The 17,700-nt window shown below is 41.4% G+C and overlaps 1 protein-coding gene across 2 annotated transcripts in view; it reads right to left on the reverse strand.

The window, feature by feature from the left end:
• Positions 1–5,377: 5,377 nt before the first annotated feature.
• Ttn (titin) overlaps positions 5,378–17,700 on the reverse strand; it is a 270,679-nt gene continuing 258,356 nt past the window's right edge. For both annotated transcript variants that reach the window (XM_074071183.1, XM_074071182.1), the window contains 9 exons: positions 16,771–17,346; positions 16,380–16,685; positions 15,334–15,927; positions 9,517–15,212; positions 9,234–9,390; positions 7,894–8,570; positions 7,648–7,801; positions 6,831–7,133; positions 5,378–6,695 (listed from right to left, as the gene is read on the reverse strand). In XM_074071183.1, the coding sequence (XP_073927284.1) occupies positions 6,397–6,695; positions 6,831–7,133; positions 7,648–7,801; positions 7,894–8,570; positions 9,234–9,390; positions 9,517–15,212; positions 15,334–15,927; positions 16,380–16,685; positions 16,771–17,346 (8,762 nt within the window). In that variant the 3' untranslated portion in view covers positions 5,378–6,396. The remainder of the gene's footprint in view (positions 6,696–6,830; positions 7,134–7,647; positions 7,802–7,893; positions 8,571–9,233; positions 9,391–9,516; positions 15,213–15,333; positions 15,928–16,379; positions 16,686–16,770; positions 17,347–17,700) is intronic.

The following is a 17,700-nucleotide window of genomic DNA, read 5'->3' on the forward strand; positions in this document are numbered from 1 at the left end:
GCAAATGTAGTGCCTTTTTGCAGGGAATGGCCTGAAGGGATTTTGCCATTGACCCTGCCCTGAAACAACAAAGACCAAAATGTAGCAGAGTCCTCTTCTCCCTAAACAAACACAGCCTCTTGCCCTCTTGCAGATTGGGTTTTAGTGTTATGAAATGGTGGCAAGACCACATTGGTAAACATACCTGGTTTCTGGTTCCAGGTCTACAGCTAGCAATGTGACTTTGGGTATGTTATTCAGAGACCGTGGATCTCAGTGTTCTTCCAGCTTTCCTTCTGGTAGATCTCTCCGTCAGAGGCCTCATTCTCTTAGTGATCCTTCTCTCCTTCAGGAGAGGGCAAGTAAGCCTCCTGTCTGGTCTTGGCCTGATAGATCTGTTATACTTTCTCTCCAACTTCTTTGAGTTGTTCTAAATAGGGAGGCAGGAGTGGAGGAGGGACAGTTGCCCTCCATTATGGGTGTGGGCAGAGTTTGTCAGCAGGTTGGGGAGTTTGTCACCTGATCGAAATATAAAAGCTGATTATGGTGGTCTCAGAGCTGACAGCTGCCAACCAAAAGCTGACTCATTCATATGCAGCAAATGCAGGGAAGAATTCTGTCCTTGTGTTCCTCCCTAAAGTTGTCTGGTATCAGAGGTCCCTCAGCATTCCTGGAGACTCCCCCTTAAACCTAGGGAATCTGTCGCTATTTTATTCCTAGCAAGAAATATTTATCCTTGAGACGATGCTGATTCAAGCATGCCTGGTTTGGGAGGGCTGCAGAAGAAAGAAATTCTGAGCACTGGATCCCTCACAGGTGCTTTCAAAAGTGGGGTTAGTAACTGCCTCTTTTTAGGAGGAACTGTGTAGGAATTTCTCCAGTGGCAGAGTTTGAGAAATCCTGGTCCAGAGACACCCAAAGGCATAAAACCAAGATTTGTATTATAAAACCTTACACTAAAGATCCATGAGTCATTTATATCCGAAGTCCTTGTACTTATGTAGCAGACACTTTTTTTCTCCAGCACTGGGAAACTGGACTTTTCTGCCTGAATTTCTCAAAATTTCATTTGGGGCAGAGTAAACAAAATTGCACATTACTTTATCTTGCTGGAGCATAATCATAAAACATTCTTAGTGAGTCAGTCACAATGGAACTGTTGATTTAACCTGTTACCTTACTGGCCATTTCTGGTTTAACTACCCCCCTACTTATACATGGTTTATCTTTGTAATCAACTACTATTGGATAGAGATAATTCACTTTTTGGGAAGTTCTAACAAAATATAATTACAAAAGGGTGCTGTCCTATGTCTGTCATCCCTACTGTGATAGGTTGAATTGCGTCCTTCCACCAAAGATATGTTGGACTCTCAACCTCTCTTACCTCAGTATGTGACCTTATTTATACCAGGGTCTTTGTAGAGGTAATTAAGTTAAAGTGGGGATCAGGGGGGCCTTAACCTAAAATGGCTGGTGCCCTTCTAAAAAGGAGAAATTTGGACCTAGATATGTGTAATAGAGAAAACACCACATGAACATGAAGACAGCCAAGGAGAGAGGCTTGGGACAGATCCTTCTCTCACAGCCCTCAGAAGAAACAACCCTGCAGACACCTTGATTTTGGTCTTCTCTCCAGAACTGAGAGTTAATTTCCATTGTATAAGCCACCCAGTTAGTGGTACTTGGTCCCAGCTGCCCTAGCAAGCAAGTACATGTAGTGAGCATCAGTGAAACCTATGCTAGATCCCTTCAAAAATCTGCTTCTTTGTTCTCTAACTTCAATATTCTATATGGTGGTCCTTACTAATAATGATTGCTTGTACTTACTGGGTACCATGGTAAGCACCATTATGAGTTTTACTTGTAGTTACATCTAACCCTCACAATAATTGTGTGAATGCTGTTATTCCCATTTTATGGACGAGAACATTGTGAATTGGAAAAGTTCTGTAACCACACAAGGGAGTAAACAGGTCTTAGATTTGAGCTCAGACTCAGGTGACCCCACATCTTTGAACTAAGATGTGTAATTCCAACATTATTCTGCTTATCATGTAGTCAAATAGACTGGAAGGATTCCGGAAAAAGAGGGTCCGGATCATCGTGACGATTGTGGATTGGATGGATTGGTACCAAGGAGCACACACTGGCTTGCTGCTCTCTGTCGCCCCCTGTTGACAGGGAGCAGAAAAGAGCTGCAGTGGAAATTCTGCAGTGGTGCTGAGAAACCACTCCAGGGATTGGTGAAGGTGGGGTGGTACGGAGCAGGAACACGGCCCACCACCGCGGGGAGCACTATTTTTGGAAGAGCTGGGGGGGGGAAGTGCCTGCTGGAAAACCCTGGAAAGGGTTCTGGCGTTCTACCTGGAGCGCCTGTCTACCTTGGATCCTCCCTTAAGCCGCGCAGATGCACCACGTGGCCGCGCCCTGCAACTTCCGGAGGCGGTGGGCTGCAGTTGAGGTATAATAGGCAGTAGAACCTTTCCTCTAGCGCATGTCACCTTCGCTCCACAGGTTGCTGCCCTACTCTCTCCCAGGTCCGTATAGGATCTCGGACCTGGAAGCTGCAACTGCAGGAAAGGTGAAATTCAGTCATTAGCATTGGCATTCTCATCAACTCGGACTGTATGGCAAACTCAGCTAGGAATTGTGAGACTTTTTAACATGTCAAGGCTGGAATCACCCCCAGGAAATTACCCGTCAGACCTGCCTCTCATTTTGAAGGACATTCAACATAAAATGGAGCGCAGTGCATTCTGGTGGCTCTGTCCAGACTTCCCAGGGTATGTGTATCTCTTTTGTTCCTCCACTGTTTCTTGAGTGTTGCATGTTTAGCTGCCCGAGTTGGCAGAGACTTGCCCTGCCTAACAGGTGTATCTTGTGCCATTACCTGGGAGATTATTTTTCTCCTCTGCCACCCTTCCAACCTCTCCCCAGGCTCACAGCTGGTAGCCACTGACTACTTGGTAAGGGGGTACAAAATGGCACCCTATCCCCCTTGCTCCTGGCTGGAAGTGACTCTGGTAGGACTGATCCTCCCTGTGAGAGGAGATTGGGTTCCTGGTGACACCTTTTTGGTTTAGCTTTCCTTCTCTGCCCTGCTTCCTCATTCCTTTCTCCTCAGCATGATCCCTCAAAGAATTAACTAAGATGAGAATCCCTGTTTTTATAACCAAATATTTACCTCCCAGGAGAGCAGGTGCATCTGTTGGACAGGGCAGTTCTCTGCTCACTATGGCAGCCAACACTCAAGACTCTGGGCTGAGACAAGAATCTGAACTCTGCTTTTAGGGAATCTGACTTAGGTCAGAAAACATGCTGAATAAATTAATGAAGACCAAAGATTTTCCTTTGGAGAATAAAAACTGATGGTATATTTGCTTCAGTTTTGGCCACTTGCAGTTATATTGAGGCAATTTAGGCAAATCTTCAACCTCACAGGTTTATAACTACAATATTAGCTAATTGAAATGGACAAGTACAGGTTTTTATGGCACTAGATATTTTATTACGGGGTATTTGCCAGTTTCAAAAAGCATGGTAGAACCTAAAAAATTAACTAGGATTTGTTGCCCTAAACTCAGAAAAACTAAAGCAGATACCTTAAAAGCAACTGAGGCCAATAGGAAAAGGGGACCAGGAACTAGAGAAAAGGTTAGATCAAAAAGAATTAACCTAGAAGGTAACACACATGCACAAGAAATTAATGTGAGTCAACTCCCTGTATAGCTATCCTTATCTCAACTAGCAAAAAACTGTTGTTCCTTCCTATTTTTGCTTATACTTTCTCTTCAACAAAATTAGAGATAAGGGAAAAATAGTTTCTGCTGGGTGTTGAGGGGAGGGGAGAGGGAGGGGGTGGAGTGGGTGGTAAGGGAGGGGGTGGGGGCAGGGGGGAGAAATGACCCAAGCATTGTGTGCACATATGAATAATAAAAAAAAAAATTAAAAAAATTTAAAAAAAGCATGGTAGAACTACACTATTTAAATAAGTTCTTTATTTCTGAGTTTTGGGTTTTTTTTTAATTCTGTTTCAGTTTGGAGCTGCAATAGTCAGTATGGACTCAGTTTCTCAACTGATCATTTTTCCTGAAGTTGTCATTTTCTGTTTACTATCCTTCTTGATAGACAGGATCTATAGCATCTTGCTCATCTTTGCATAGCTCCTGGTGGCAGTAGTACAAAATACTGTGAATCATAGATGTTCAATATCTTTGATGGATAAGAATTGGTTCCCCCCTCTTACACTGTTGGTGGGAATGTAGACTAGTACAACCACTCTGGAAAAAAATTTGGAGGCTACTTAAAAAGCTGGACATCAATCTACCATTTGATCCAGCAATACCACTCTTGGAGATATACCCAAAAGAGGCACCTGCACATCCATGTTTATTGCGGCACTATTCACAATAGCCAAGTTATGGAAACAGCCAAGATGCCTCAGTACTGACGAATGGATTAAGAAAATGTGGTATCTATACACAATGGAATTTTATGCAGCCATGAAGAAGAACGAAATGTTATCATTCGCTGGTAAATGGATGGAATTGGAGAACATCATTCTGAGTGAGGTTAGCCTGGCCCAAAAGACCAAAAATCGTATGTTCTCCCTCATATGTGGACATTAGATCAAGGGCAAACACAACAAGGGGATTGGACTATGAGCACATGATAAAAGCGAGAGCACACAAGGGAGGGGTGAGGATAGGTAAGACACCTAAAAAACTAGCTAGCATTTGTTGCCCTTAACGCAGAGAAACTAAAGCAGATACCTTAAAGCAACTGAGGCCAATAGGAAAAGGGGACCAGGAACTAGAGAAAAGGTTAGATCAAAAAGAATTAACCTAGAAGGTAACACCCATGCACAGGAAATCAATGTGAGTCAATGCCCTGTATAGCTATCCTTATCTCAACCAGCAAAACCCCTTGTTCCTTCCTATTATTGCTTATACTCTCTCTACAACAAAATTAGAAATAAGGGCAAAATAGTTTCTGCTGGGTGTTGAGGGGAGGGGAGAGGGAGGGGGTGGAGTGGGTGGTAAGGGAGGGGGTGGGGGCAGGGAGGAGAAATGAACCAAGCCTTGTATGCACATATGAATAATAAAAGAAAAATGAAAAAAAAAAAAGAATTGGTTCCCATAAAACTATTTTTTTCTTGATAAGTTTAGAAGACAAACTTTCAAGGATAAATTTGTCCATGAGAACTAGATCTAGACTTTTAAAACAAAATTGCTGAATACATCCAACACAGTAATTTAAATATTTCCCTAAAAAAACTTACTTAGGTGGCCTATTTTGAGCTTGTATTGCTTTATCTCATCTATGATCATTGATGTGATGCGTGAAAGCACATACTCCCCCCACTCCAGAATCTCACAGAAAACAAACAACCATATTTTGAGGTGCAGATAGCATGCTTTATTTTGTTGTTACTATCTCAAGGAGGTCCACAATTATAACTAACAATCAAAATTATACCTGCATGAAAAGAACTACGTCAAATTATTTTTGGGCAGTTAGTGAGATTGTTGGTTTAACGACAGCTTCATTTTGTTGTTATGCTTTATATTTTGCTGTGGCTCATAGCTTAGTTGCCCAGTTTTTTTTTTTTAGGTGTAATATAAATTTAGAACTACCACACAAAGGCATTGGCTGCACCTGGGACCTCCAGGAGTTGGCACTGCTCTGGCATAGGAATACTTGGCTAGCTTGGTTAAATGAGGGATGGCCAGGCGATGGTACTTTTCCAAGTTATCCAGGCACTCTTTATGTCAGAGACAGTGTGAAATGAGCGAACAAAGTGTTGGCCGTTACACTTTGCTCTGGTAATATTTAAGTCATGATATTTTAAGTGTGACATCATCAGAGAAAATGTAAGACGTTAAAGTGTTGCTTACAGGAGGGTAAATGCAAACATCACCAATGCCTTACATTTCTGATTCCATTGGTATTGGTGCACATATCAGGTGACATGAGTAGCAGCAGCATCTTTTAGGTGGACAGGACATCTTCAGTGGGGAATTTCTCGACCCACTGAGGCATACTTAGACATCAACAGTATGTTGAGGCACAAAGATTGATTAAGTATTGAGCAGGGTATTCGTTCCATAAGAAACTTTCTCCTACCAATGGTTAGTTTCAAAAGTTACAGTGTAAAATGTCATAAAATAAATGGTACAAAACTTTATAACCGTTGATCCGGCTATATACAGTATGTACATGTCATCAGCAAATGTATAATACTCTTAGGTCAATAATTATGAAAAGATTGAAATGCATATTTTTGAACTTTGACTCATTTAGATGGTTACAAAACTACTTCTTAAAAAATATTTACAGATCAGAAAGATTAGTCCATGTGAATTGTTTGTGAAAAGTTAAGAATGAATGCAGAGTGTGAGAGCATAGGCTCTCTTAAATGGAGCGAATATTTATATTCACAGTGGCAGAATCAGATCCAAATTCATTCCCTAAGCTCAGGGTATAAAGTCCACCATCTTGTTTCTGTACGTCCATGATGATCAGGGTTGTCAGGTCGTCTGTGTTTTCAATGTGGAATCTCCCTTGTTGTTCTTGGTTTTGAATTTTTCTTCCACCACAGGACCATGTTATTTCTGGGGTAGGCTCCCCGGTAAAAGCACAGGCTACTGTTAGAACTTTGCCTTCATCAATGCTGATATCAGAGGGAAGAGCTTCGATTTTAGGTGGAACCCCTTTACGAAACAGGAATAAAAAAGTTTTAGGATCACTGAAGAAAATAATGATTTGCTCTCTACTGAATTTTATGTACTAAAGACTACAGCATGCCACTTGGCTTGTCTATCTCTACCGGTAATTTTATTGCTCACCTCTTCCGCCTGCTTTAAGCATTCTACTAGTTGAGCTTTCCAGGTGTGTCATACTAGATTTTCCCATAAAACTGCTGGAACTCATTTCTACAAAGGACTCTTGCATGGAGGACATGCTTTGGGCAGACATGCTTGCAAATTTCATTTCAGTCATGCTGCTAGCACTGCTGCTGCTGAAACTGCTGAAGGAGGCCTCCTGCTTAGAGGCAGACATTTGGACTGACTGAGACGAGAAGCTTCCTTGCAAGCTCGTGTCACCACTTGTCCTCAATACTACCTCTCTGGAAGGTTCTTCAACTAGAGCTGTGGAGCATAGCAGATACAGTGAACATCAATGACATCTGGTTAATTGATGACATCTAACATTGACTTACAGAAATGGAAACTTAACACACACAGAAACATAATCCAAACAATTTGCTGTTGAAGCATAAGCGAGTACATATATACATACATTTGTCAAGAGCTAGCTCAATGTCTGCAAGAAACGAAATTCTTATATTTCTGTCATTACATTACATGCAGGTGATAGGAGTCACTATGAGAAAAATGATCAGCCATATAGAAAACAATTGACATACTGTACTTCCTGAAAGTAAGTGTTACAGGGCATTCGGCAGCTTTACTCTGAAATTTAACTCACCCAAATTTCTGTTTAGCTGTGAAGAAACTGATTTTAGGGATGAATTCAAGATTCCTGTCCCTCTTGCACATGGAATTTAATGAGACTTCCTAGAGTTTTCTCTGCTCAAAATATAGCTCCTTGCCACCCTAGAAAGTCTTAAAGAAGTGAGGAAAATGGCAAAGATATACTTACGAAGGACTGTTAAGGAAGCTGTAGCAGAACATTGGCCATGGAAATTTTTGGCCTTAATTGTGTATTTTCCACTGTCACTTAATGATGTATTTCGGATTTCAAGAGTGTATGTACTTCTGGAGCGACTTACACTGATATTTGAAGAAACAGAAATCTAAAAGAAAGGAAAAAGAAATATTTATGACCTTCGGAAGTAGATATGATAATTTAGATTTTCTTTAATAATATATTCTTAATTTAACTTACTGGCAGGTTGTTTTTAAACCACTCAATTTCAGGGGATGGCTCCCCACTGATTTCACAAGTAAAGAGAACATTTTGTCCTTCGTTAACATTTTGAGATCTGGGCTGTGAGATGAAGGCTGGAGCATCTGAGAGTTCTTTGCTCAGGGTCAAGTCATACTGACACTTGACTATTCCCTCACTCGTCTTGCCTATGCAGGTGAGGACTCCTTCATCTCTGTAACTGGCTTTCTTGATAGTGAGGGTCTGGTCACTTCCCGAGACACCATATCTGTACTCCTCAGAGTTAGTAAGCTCAATGCCATTCAGCATCCATTTCACATCAGTGGCACCAGCAATGTTGGCTTTTAAAGTCACTCTTTGACCATCAGTTATACTCATCTGAGTGGAAGATGCTTTAATCTCAGCATGAGTTCTGACTTCTTCTGATGCCTGTGACGTTTTGGTGATTTCCTCGTGGACAATGGATTTTTCCAGAGAGGTTGCTGCTAATTTTTTGACCTCTTCAGAAATCTGAACTTTTGATGCTTCTTCCTTGACAGCTAATTTTTCTCGAGATTTCACCTCTGACATCTTGATTTCTTCAGAAGATAGGCCTTTTTGGGAAACTTCCTCTTGGACAACTGCCTTCTTCTGAGATGTAATTTCAGAGGTTTTTTGTGTCTCAGTGTCTTTCACAGCTAAAAAAGAAAACTCTGTGAGGCAGGCTTAATTAAAAGGGGTCTCTCACCCTTTATTTTTGTAGATTCTACATGTGCATAATAGACAAAGAAAAAAATGTCAGCTTCTGTATATAGTATAGGTGACATCTCTTCAGTTCCAAACTTGGTAAACTGTCATAACATTATTTTTGAGATCACTGTAATGGTTCCTTAAAACTGAAAGAAATAGATAATTTTTATGACTTATAGAAAAAAATCTCGAAAAGAATAGTCAACGGATTTAGGAGATAGATTGTCTTAGAGATTTTGAGTAACTGAAAAATTATCTTTTAGAAGACTGAGATGAAAGCAAACTAATTTTAAATGAGGAGATGATTATAGCTCTTTCATTAACTTTGTGCTGCTTTGGAAAACAACAAGAGATTTAGGGAAGCGTACCATTTTGTATATTTACCTGATTTCATTCTTATATATTCCTGGGAGCAAATTATAAGATTCTCTGGAATCTTATACAATACCACATATAATTAGGCATGCCTTTTATGTTAATCTAAAAGTATATACAAACTTCAGATACATATATATATAATATATATATATGTATATTTACATCTATGTTCAAAAATACTTCCTTAAAACTGTTTTCTGAAAAAAGTTGGTTAAGAAAAAAATCCCACCTACCTTTTATTGTTAACTTGCAGCTAGAGGACACAGATCCAGCGGAATTTGTTACCGTACAAGTATAAAGCCCACTGTCAGAAGTTTCAGTCTTAAGAATTTCTAAGAGGAATCCTCCTTTGTCTTCAGAGAGTTTGTATTTACCTCCTTGTGTAATAGCCTGTGGAATGCAAGTGATTGGAGTTTTAAGCAGTGATTTAACAGTAAATCTTCTTTGGGAGCTGGGGATGAGTGGAGAGATTAGCTTTTTAGACAATAGAATTAACGCATTTTAAGAACTGGTTACCTTTCCATCCTTTGTCCAGGTGACAGTTGGCTGGGGTTCTCCAGTAGCTTTAACTGCAAATTTAGCAATGCTGTCTGAAGAAACAGTTATATCCTGGAGCCCAGTAACAATTACCGGTTTTGAAGAAACTGGTTTAGAACCTTTTGCTTCAGTTTTCTTGGTTTCTGTTGACTCGGCTGTTTTCTGAGCTGATTTCTTGGTTTCTGTTGACTCAGCAGTTTTCTGAGCTGATTTCTTGGTTTCTGTTGACTCAGCAGTTTTCTGAGCTGATTTCTTGGTTTCTGACATGCTTGACACCTGCTCATGGATACTCTTGAAGGCTTGTCCCATAAATTGGAGGCTAGTTTTGGAAATTCCACCTTCACCAGAAATCTCACAAACATATTCTCCACAATCAGATTCAGTGAGGTTATGAATTTTGAGCTCGTAGGTACCATCTGCTGAATAATGAAACTGGAAATGCCCATTTTCCTTCAGTTTCTTGCCATCTTTATACCAGGTAACCTCTTTTGCACATAATACACTACTTTCAACTGCACAGGTCAGCTTTGCAATGTCTTTAGAAGCCTCTGCCTTCAGGGGTCGAGATATCTTTGGTGGCACAGAGACTGGGAGCTGATGAACCTTCTCTGCTGGTGTGGGCTTTGTCTCTGTGGGTGGTACAGCTTTTGGATGAGAAGTCACTGGTTCTGGAGATTTCACTCGTTTTGGAGACTTGACTGCTTCTGGGGATTTTACCCGAAGCTCTGGGGATTTGACTCTTGGTGGTGATGTCACAGCCTTTTCAGTAACCCTGGCTTTTTGAATAGTCAAGGTAAACTGTGCTTCCTGGGTCCCTTCACTGTTTTCTACCACCACACTGTAGTTGCCTTCATCAGAAGCCTGCACTGAAGAGATCTCAAAGGTCGATTTGTACTTTGTAGTGGTCACTTGGTGGCGGGCAGAAGTACTTATCACTTGTCCTCCACGCAGCCAGGTCACAGTTGGTACTGGCTCACCATCTGTATCACAAGAAAACCTCGCAGACTCACCTTCATAGACAGTTATGGACCTTGGCTTTGTTAGAATTCTTGCTGCCAGTGTCGTCTTGATCTTTCTGGCTGCGGTTTTTTCTTCCAGTGACTTTTCTTCTAATGCTCTGCTTTTCATTTCTGCAGAAGCATAGTGTTCATATGATGAGAGACTTTCCCTTGTCTCTGTCAACTGTGATTTCACTTCCCTGACAGAAGAAGAAGCTTCCATCTCAGATGTTTTCTTAAATGATGAAACTGCATATGCTTCTGTTCTTGTCAGCTCAGGGAAGACTGATCTGGGGACCTCTTCATCCCTGCGCTGGGATGCGTAGGTGGTGTAATCCCCACCTGTTACATCCAGGGTTGCATAGTCAGAAGCTTCACCTTTGTAGTTGGTGCACACAGCCCGGTAGGTTCCGCTGTCTTCAGAATGGCAGTCCAGAATTTCCAGAGTCAGGACTCCACTTGTGTTGGTGTAATGAATTTTACTGCTTTCTTGGAGTTCAACACCGTTGTGGTACCATTTAACCTCAGCAGTTGGCTTAGACTGAACATTTAAGATGAAGCGTGTATTTTGGCCACATGGAACTCGGTGGGAACGCATTCTCAATGTGATTCGAGGGGCATGGTCCAGTGTGAAAGGCTGCTGACTCAAAACTTCATACTTCCTTTCTGATGTCTTCTGAGTCTTTAAAGCAGCCTTCATGGATTCATACCTGGAAAAGATATCAAATCTTGCAGACCTCTCAAATCTTGAGAGTGATCTCTCACTAGACACAGGGCTAGGGGACCGTGGGCGAGTTCTCTCTGGAGTAGGGGACCTTCTTTCTAAGTCATCTTCATATTCTTCAGCTGGTTGTGGACGTGATCGGATCAGTTCGGATACTGGTCTCATTAACTCAATGTAAGTTGGAGACAGGGAGCGCTGTCGTCTTAGTAACCTAGACACAGATGAGGAAGATTCTCTTTGAGCACGTCTTGAGATTTCGTATTCTTCCTCAATTTCTGTTATCTCTGTCACTTGTCTCTGTCGTTTTGATTTCTTTTTAGACTTTTCTTCCTTTGACAAGTGGTCAAGCTCACTTTTGTATTCTGAGAGACGCTGGGTGGTCGTCACTGGTCGGAGCAGCTCCTCCTCCTCCTTCTCAGCCATGATTCTCTGCCTTTGCTTTGGCTGTCTGTATGAGGCCCGGGCGTGCCGTTCCCGCAGCTCTGCATAACTTGTACTAGTTTCCTCCCTTGTAGGGATGTGATAGGTTGAATATCTGAAATCTTTTCTTGTTTCCTCCATCTTTACATGAGCTTGTGGTGAAGAATAACGTAGGCTAGAAAGCTCAAAACGTGGGGGGCTTCGACTTGGGGGTGAAGCCGAAAAGCCTAATTCAAGCTCTTCTTCAAGACGCAGCCTCTCTTCCTCTGTTCTTTTCATTGCCAGGTAGTCATCGATAGGGAGGAGCAATTCCTCATCTGAGATGTCACCTAGAGAACGTCTCCTAGGTCTGTAATAATAAAAGTCATAATCAGGAGAAGGTGTTCGCCGGCGGGCTGGTCTCACCATTTCAAGATCATCTTGGGACAGTTTGGGAATCCTCCATTTTGGTCTGTATTGATCTGTAATGCGTGGAAGAGGCATCACATAGAACTGTTCCCATCGTGAAAGGCGGATACGCTTGGGTCTTTTCTGTACAACTCTGTCAAGTTTCCCAGGCATTTCAAATTGATCACGTATCTTTTTATACCACTTCATGTCAGACATAGGCACAAACTGCTTAATGCGTTGGTCTTCTTCTATGGTGGTTTGCTTGTACTTGCGTGGCTCTGGAACTTCGTAAGGCATACGGAGTTTTCTCTCCTCCTTCTTTTCTTCTGTCTGAAGTCTGTATTCTCCTTTTACAGTTTTGGTGCTGACAGCTGGTTTATAAAGGATTGCAGCTTCTCTCAGAGCCTCTTGTGCTACCTGTGTCAGTGGTACAGTTTCAGTGCCAGAAAGAATTTCAGCCATCCTTAGTGTCTTGTCAATTTGTTTTTGTACGTGTCGCTCACGTTCCTCCTTACTCTGGAATTCCTGTTTGACATATCTTAATCGTTCCACTTGTAAGTGAGCTTGGCAGCTAGTGGATCCAGCTGTGTTTGTGGCTGTGACTCTGTAATAACCCGTGTCTTCGGGCAAAGTATCCCTAATGTGCAAAGCATAATAATCCAAGCCTTCATGGGCAATTTCAATGTTAGGGCCAAGGGACAGTGGTTGACCATCTTTCTCCCATTTTAATGTTGGTGGAGGGACACCAGACACTCTGATCTCAAAGCAGACACTTTGGCCTTCTTGGCATTCTGCATTTGCCAGTAGCCGTTTGAACATGGGTCTTAGGGTGGTCTCTGTTGGAGGTGGGTGTGGGGTTACAGTCAGCTTTGCTTTGCAGCTGTCTTCACCATATTTATTCCTTGCTACCACAGTATATTCAGCAGCATCATCTGTAGTTACACTGTTAATTGTTAATTGATAAAGACCCTTGTCAGACTCAAATGTGTATTTCTTGTCATCATCGCCTGGTTTGATTTTCTGACCCGATTTATACCATGTTACACGAGGCTCTGGGTGGACAGTTATAGTTACCCCAAACCGGACATTTTCACCCACATAAACTGTTTTGTTATAGAGTGGCAGGGTAAATTCTGGTGGCCTTTCCAGGAGTCTCATTGTATCTGTTCTGCGCTTGATTTTCTTCATGGTTCTACGGCAGTAATAGTCATAAACTTCTCTCACACCTTTAACAAATAGCTCTGCGTAAGAGCTGTCTTCACCATAGTCGTTGACTACTTTGCATCTGTAGGTACCATCATCAAATTTGGTAATGTCTTTGACATACATGGTGGCTACTCCATCTTCATAGGTGATTTCATATTTCTCACTGTTCTCCAGCTGTCTGACGCCAAAGTACCAGGTCACTTGGGTAGACTGATCATAATTTTCAATTTTGCATACATATTTGACATATCCTCCTTCTTCGCCAACTGCATGCATTATCTGCCCAGAAACTGGGCCGATTTCAATGGACGCTACTTTAACTTTAGCAACGCTCACTCCCCTCTGAGATCGAATTGCACCACCACAGGAGATCCTGGCTGCTGACACAACCATATTGAGGTCTTTCTTGATCAGGGTGTGGTAGTAACGTCGGTGCTTCAATGTCCTGATGACTTTAGTACTGACTCTATCTATCTTCTGCTTCAGCCATGGGTGCCGAAGTGCCTCAGATGCTGTCATGCGAGATTTTCTCTCTTTCACTAAGAGCCGGTCAACAAAATCCATGGCTTCAAGGCTAATTTCTTTGAATGCTTCTTCATCAAAAGTATATTCAGCATTCATGATATTCTCAATCATCTGTTGGTTAGTTTCAGCCAAGAATGGATTGATACCACCCAGTAGCACGTACACCAGTGTACCAAGCGACCACATGTCTGTGGCTGTGCTGACAACATCATGGTGGTGGACTTCAGGTGCATAGTATTCAGGGGCAGTGAACAGAAGCCTGAAGTTGTCTCCTGGCTTTAGCTGACGGGCTTGACCAAATTCTATTATTTTAATCGTGGAACTCTTTCTTGTTTGGTAAATGATGTTTTCTGGTCTAATATCAAAGTGTCCAATATTATGACTATGTAAGAATTCAAGTGCTTCACAGACTTGGCGAACATAACTTACAATTTCTCTTTCATTAAGTTCGAAAGCACTTGTGTTAATACGTTCAAATATGTCAAGTCCTGATATGAACTCAAAGATCATAACTAATTCTTCCATGCTTTCAAATGATTCATGGAGGTATAAGATGTTCCGGTGCCTGGAAATGTTTAGAATGGAAATCTCTTTCTTTACCAAAACCTGATCAGTTCCTTTGACTTTAACAAATTTGGCCATGAATGTCTTCTTTGAGGATGTTTCCACACATCGGTGGACAATTCCAAACTCACCACGTCCAAGATCTTCAGCAATCATATATTTCTCATAGAGTTCCTTGGTTTTAGAGTGTGATGCTTTAGTCATGGAAACTTCCCTGGTTTCATCTACCTCTTCATCATAATTCATAGCTCTGGTCTTGTCCTCTTTGGTTATGGTTGGTTCTGAAGGCTCAGATGGTTTGCTGAGGCCAAACTTGTTTTCAGCTATTACTCTGAACTGGTAACTTGTTTTTCCAAATAAGTTGATCACAGTATAACGTGTTTCTCGGGCCTGTCCTACACGGAGCCATCTTTCTGCAGTTGTTGCACATTTTTCAATAATATAGTTGGTGATTTTGCTTCCACCATCAGAAGCTGGCTCTGTCCATGTTAAGTTGACAGAATCTCGTGAGACATCACTGACTTTGACTCCTCTGGGTGGGTCGGGAACATCAGCCACATCCAGTTCAACTGTCTTTTGATCAATTCCAAATCGGTTTTTAGCACAGACTACATAGAAACCAGCATCTTTTCTTTCCACTCCATTGGGGAAAACAAGTGATGTGAAGGATCTGGTGACAATTACTTGGTATTGGCCATTATTGTCAATGAGATCTTGTCCTTTCTGCCAGGTGATCACAGGATCTGGTTTGCCACTAAAAGGGATCTTGATGCTGACCACCTCACCTCGGAGGGCATGAACTGCTCCCATGCCTTCAAGAGTTTTAGGCAAGTGTATTTTAGCTGGAACTGTATCAGAAAAAAGGAAGAAAGAATATGATTTAGCAACACCTGATAATAACTATTTAACACTCCTAACTATCCCCAAGTTAATGATAGGTCTGCTAATACCAAACTGATTTGTTTTTACCTTCCACTTCCAATGAGGCAGTGCCAGACACAGATCCCCCTTGATTGGTAGCTCTGACTTGGTAAACTGTGGCATCATCATCTGTGACACTTGCAATGATGAGCTGGTGGTAGCCACCCTTAAATTCTTGAATCCTGTACTTCAGTCCATCAGCAATGATTTCTTTGCCTTGTCTGTACCATTTCACAATAGGTTTTGGATGGCCAGTCACTTTACAGACCAAAGTAGCATTGCTTTGATATCTCACATTCAGATTTCTTAGTTCCTCTTTGAAGTGTGGGGCTGTAATTGGGACATCAGACTTAGGAAGGACAGGTTCTGATATTTCACTCCATTCACTTTCCCCACCTAGGTTTTCACATTTCACACGGAACTCATATTCAAGACCTTCAATAAGGTTTTGCACTGAAAAGACGGTTTCTCGAATTTCTTCTGTTGTCACAGCAATCCATTTATTCTGCTTCTTCTCACGTTTCTCAAGGTAGTAATTTCTAATCTTTGCACCTCCATCACTCGCAGGTGGTTTCCAAGCCACAACACAAGAATCTTTTGTGATAGCAGTAATAGTTGGTTTTCCAGGAGTGCTTGGCTTTTCTATTTAAAAGAAAGAAAGAAAGAAAAATGGCTTTGAGTAATGAGGCAAAATAGGCAGCTTTATTAAAAGCTTATTTTTTGTTTGTTTGTTTTCTTGAAGTCCTGGAGCTCAAATCCAGAATCTTGCACATACTTGGCACACACTCTACTACTAAGCTGCATCCTGGTCCTTAAAAACTCAGAATTATTCCAAAGTTCTATTAAAAATAGCTATTCTGGACAAATAAAACTGGTAGCATTATGCTAAGAAAAGTATAAAACCCAGAGTTACTTTATAAAGAAGGAGGGGACAGGGCAGATATGTCCCCTTTTAGTAAAGTGAAGGCATTGCATTTTATCTGAATCTTTGCTATTTCCTTTCAGAATTACTTTGGTTCAAGAGAAATTTAATGTAAAAGACACAGTTTTACCATATGAAATAAGAGAGAAAATAGAAATCAGGTTGTACTCACCAAATGGACTCTTAATGATCACAACTGAGGACACCTCTAGAGGCTCACTGATGCCAAAGGTGTTCTGTGCTGAAACGCGGAAATAATAGCCAGCATTTTCTGTGAGGTTCACAATCCTACAGGTTGTCACTGAGATGGCTGAAGACACCAATTGCCATTCAGCTCCTTCCTTGGCTTCACATTTTTCCACAACGTAATTGGTGATCCAGGAGCCACCATCATCAGCAGGTGGTTTCCAGCTGATCACCACAGAGTTCTTCAGTAGAGCTTCAATCACGATTGGTCCTGTTGGTTTGTCTGGTTTATCTGTTGGGAGAAAATATAATTATAATGGCTTTCATTGTGCGTTTCCTGAAATTAAAAAAAATCGCTGAAAGCCAAAACAAAATACCTTGTATTTCCACATCAAGAATGGCATCAACTGTTCCAAAAACATTGCTGAGTTGAACCTTATATTTCCCAGCATGAGTCTTACGTTGGACGTTCTTCAAGACAAGATGCGTATAGTGCTCAGTGTTTTCAATAGTAATGTTCTCTGAGTTTTGTAGAAGTTTCTGGCCATGGAACCAAGTCATTGCAGGTACTGGACGACCAATGTACATAACATGAAGCCGAAGCGTAGAACACACAGCACCATAATATCTCTCTTTCAGTGGGTAGCCAGGGTGGAACTGCGGTGCTGCTTGTAGGAGGAGTTTACTACTGGTCTCCACTTCTCCAACTTCATTGGTGGCCATGCACGTGTAAACACCTTCATCCTCTTGTTCTTCTGTCATTACTGTCAGAGTATGTGTGCGTCCGTCAGAAGACATTTTGTATTTCCGGCTTTGTATGAGCTCCTTACCAAATCGGTACCATTTAATGTCGGGAAGAGGCCTTCCAACAATCTGGCATGAAAGCTGAGCAGCTTCACCCAGTTTGGTGGTGACATCCTTCATTTCTGTGCGTACTCCTGGGGCCTCTCCAGCTGAAGGCAATGAAAGATAATATTAAATGTATTAAATGAATATACAGCCTTCTGTTCTTGAATATCGGGAATGGATCTATCCTATTGGCTAAAAAGTTACTAGATACTATGATTTACAGCTAATTCTGACAGACTTTTTGAAGTCATTTTCTTAAGGTCATATGGAAAACAACTGAACACATTTTCACATTATTATGTACAGCGACTTTTTTCCCTTTACGATTGGGAGGATATTAACAATATAATATGTAGTTTGGGAGAAATACGAGTTTTCTCTATAAACCTGTAGTATTTTTGCCCTCACATAGGTTCATTGAAGTGGGGTATGAAATATCCACTATATTAGAGAGAGAA

The sequence above is a fragment of the Castor canadensis genome, chromosome 4, assembly GCF_047511655.1.
Source record: "Castor canadensis chromosome 4, mCasCan1.hap1v2, whole genome shotgun sequence".
Taxonomy (NCBI): domain Eukaryota; kingdom Metazoa; phylum Chordata; class Mammalia; order Rodentia; family Castoridae; genus Castor; species Castor canadensis.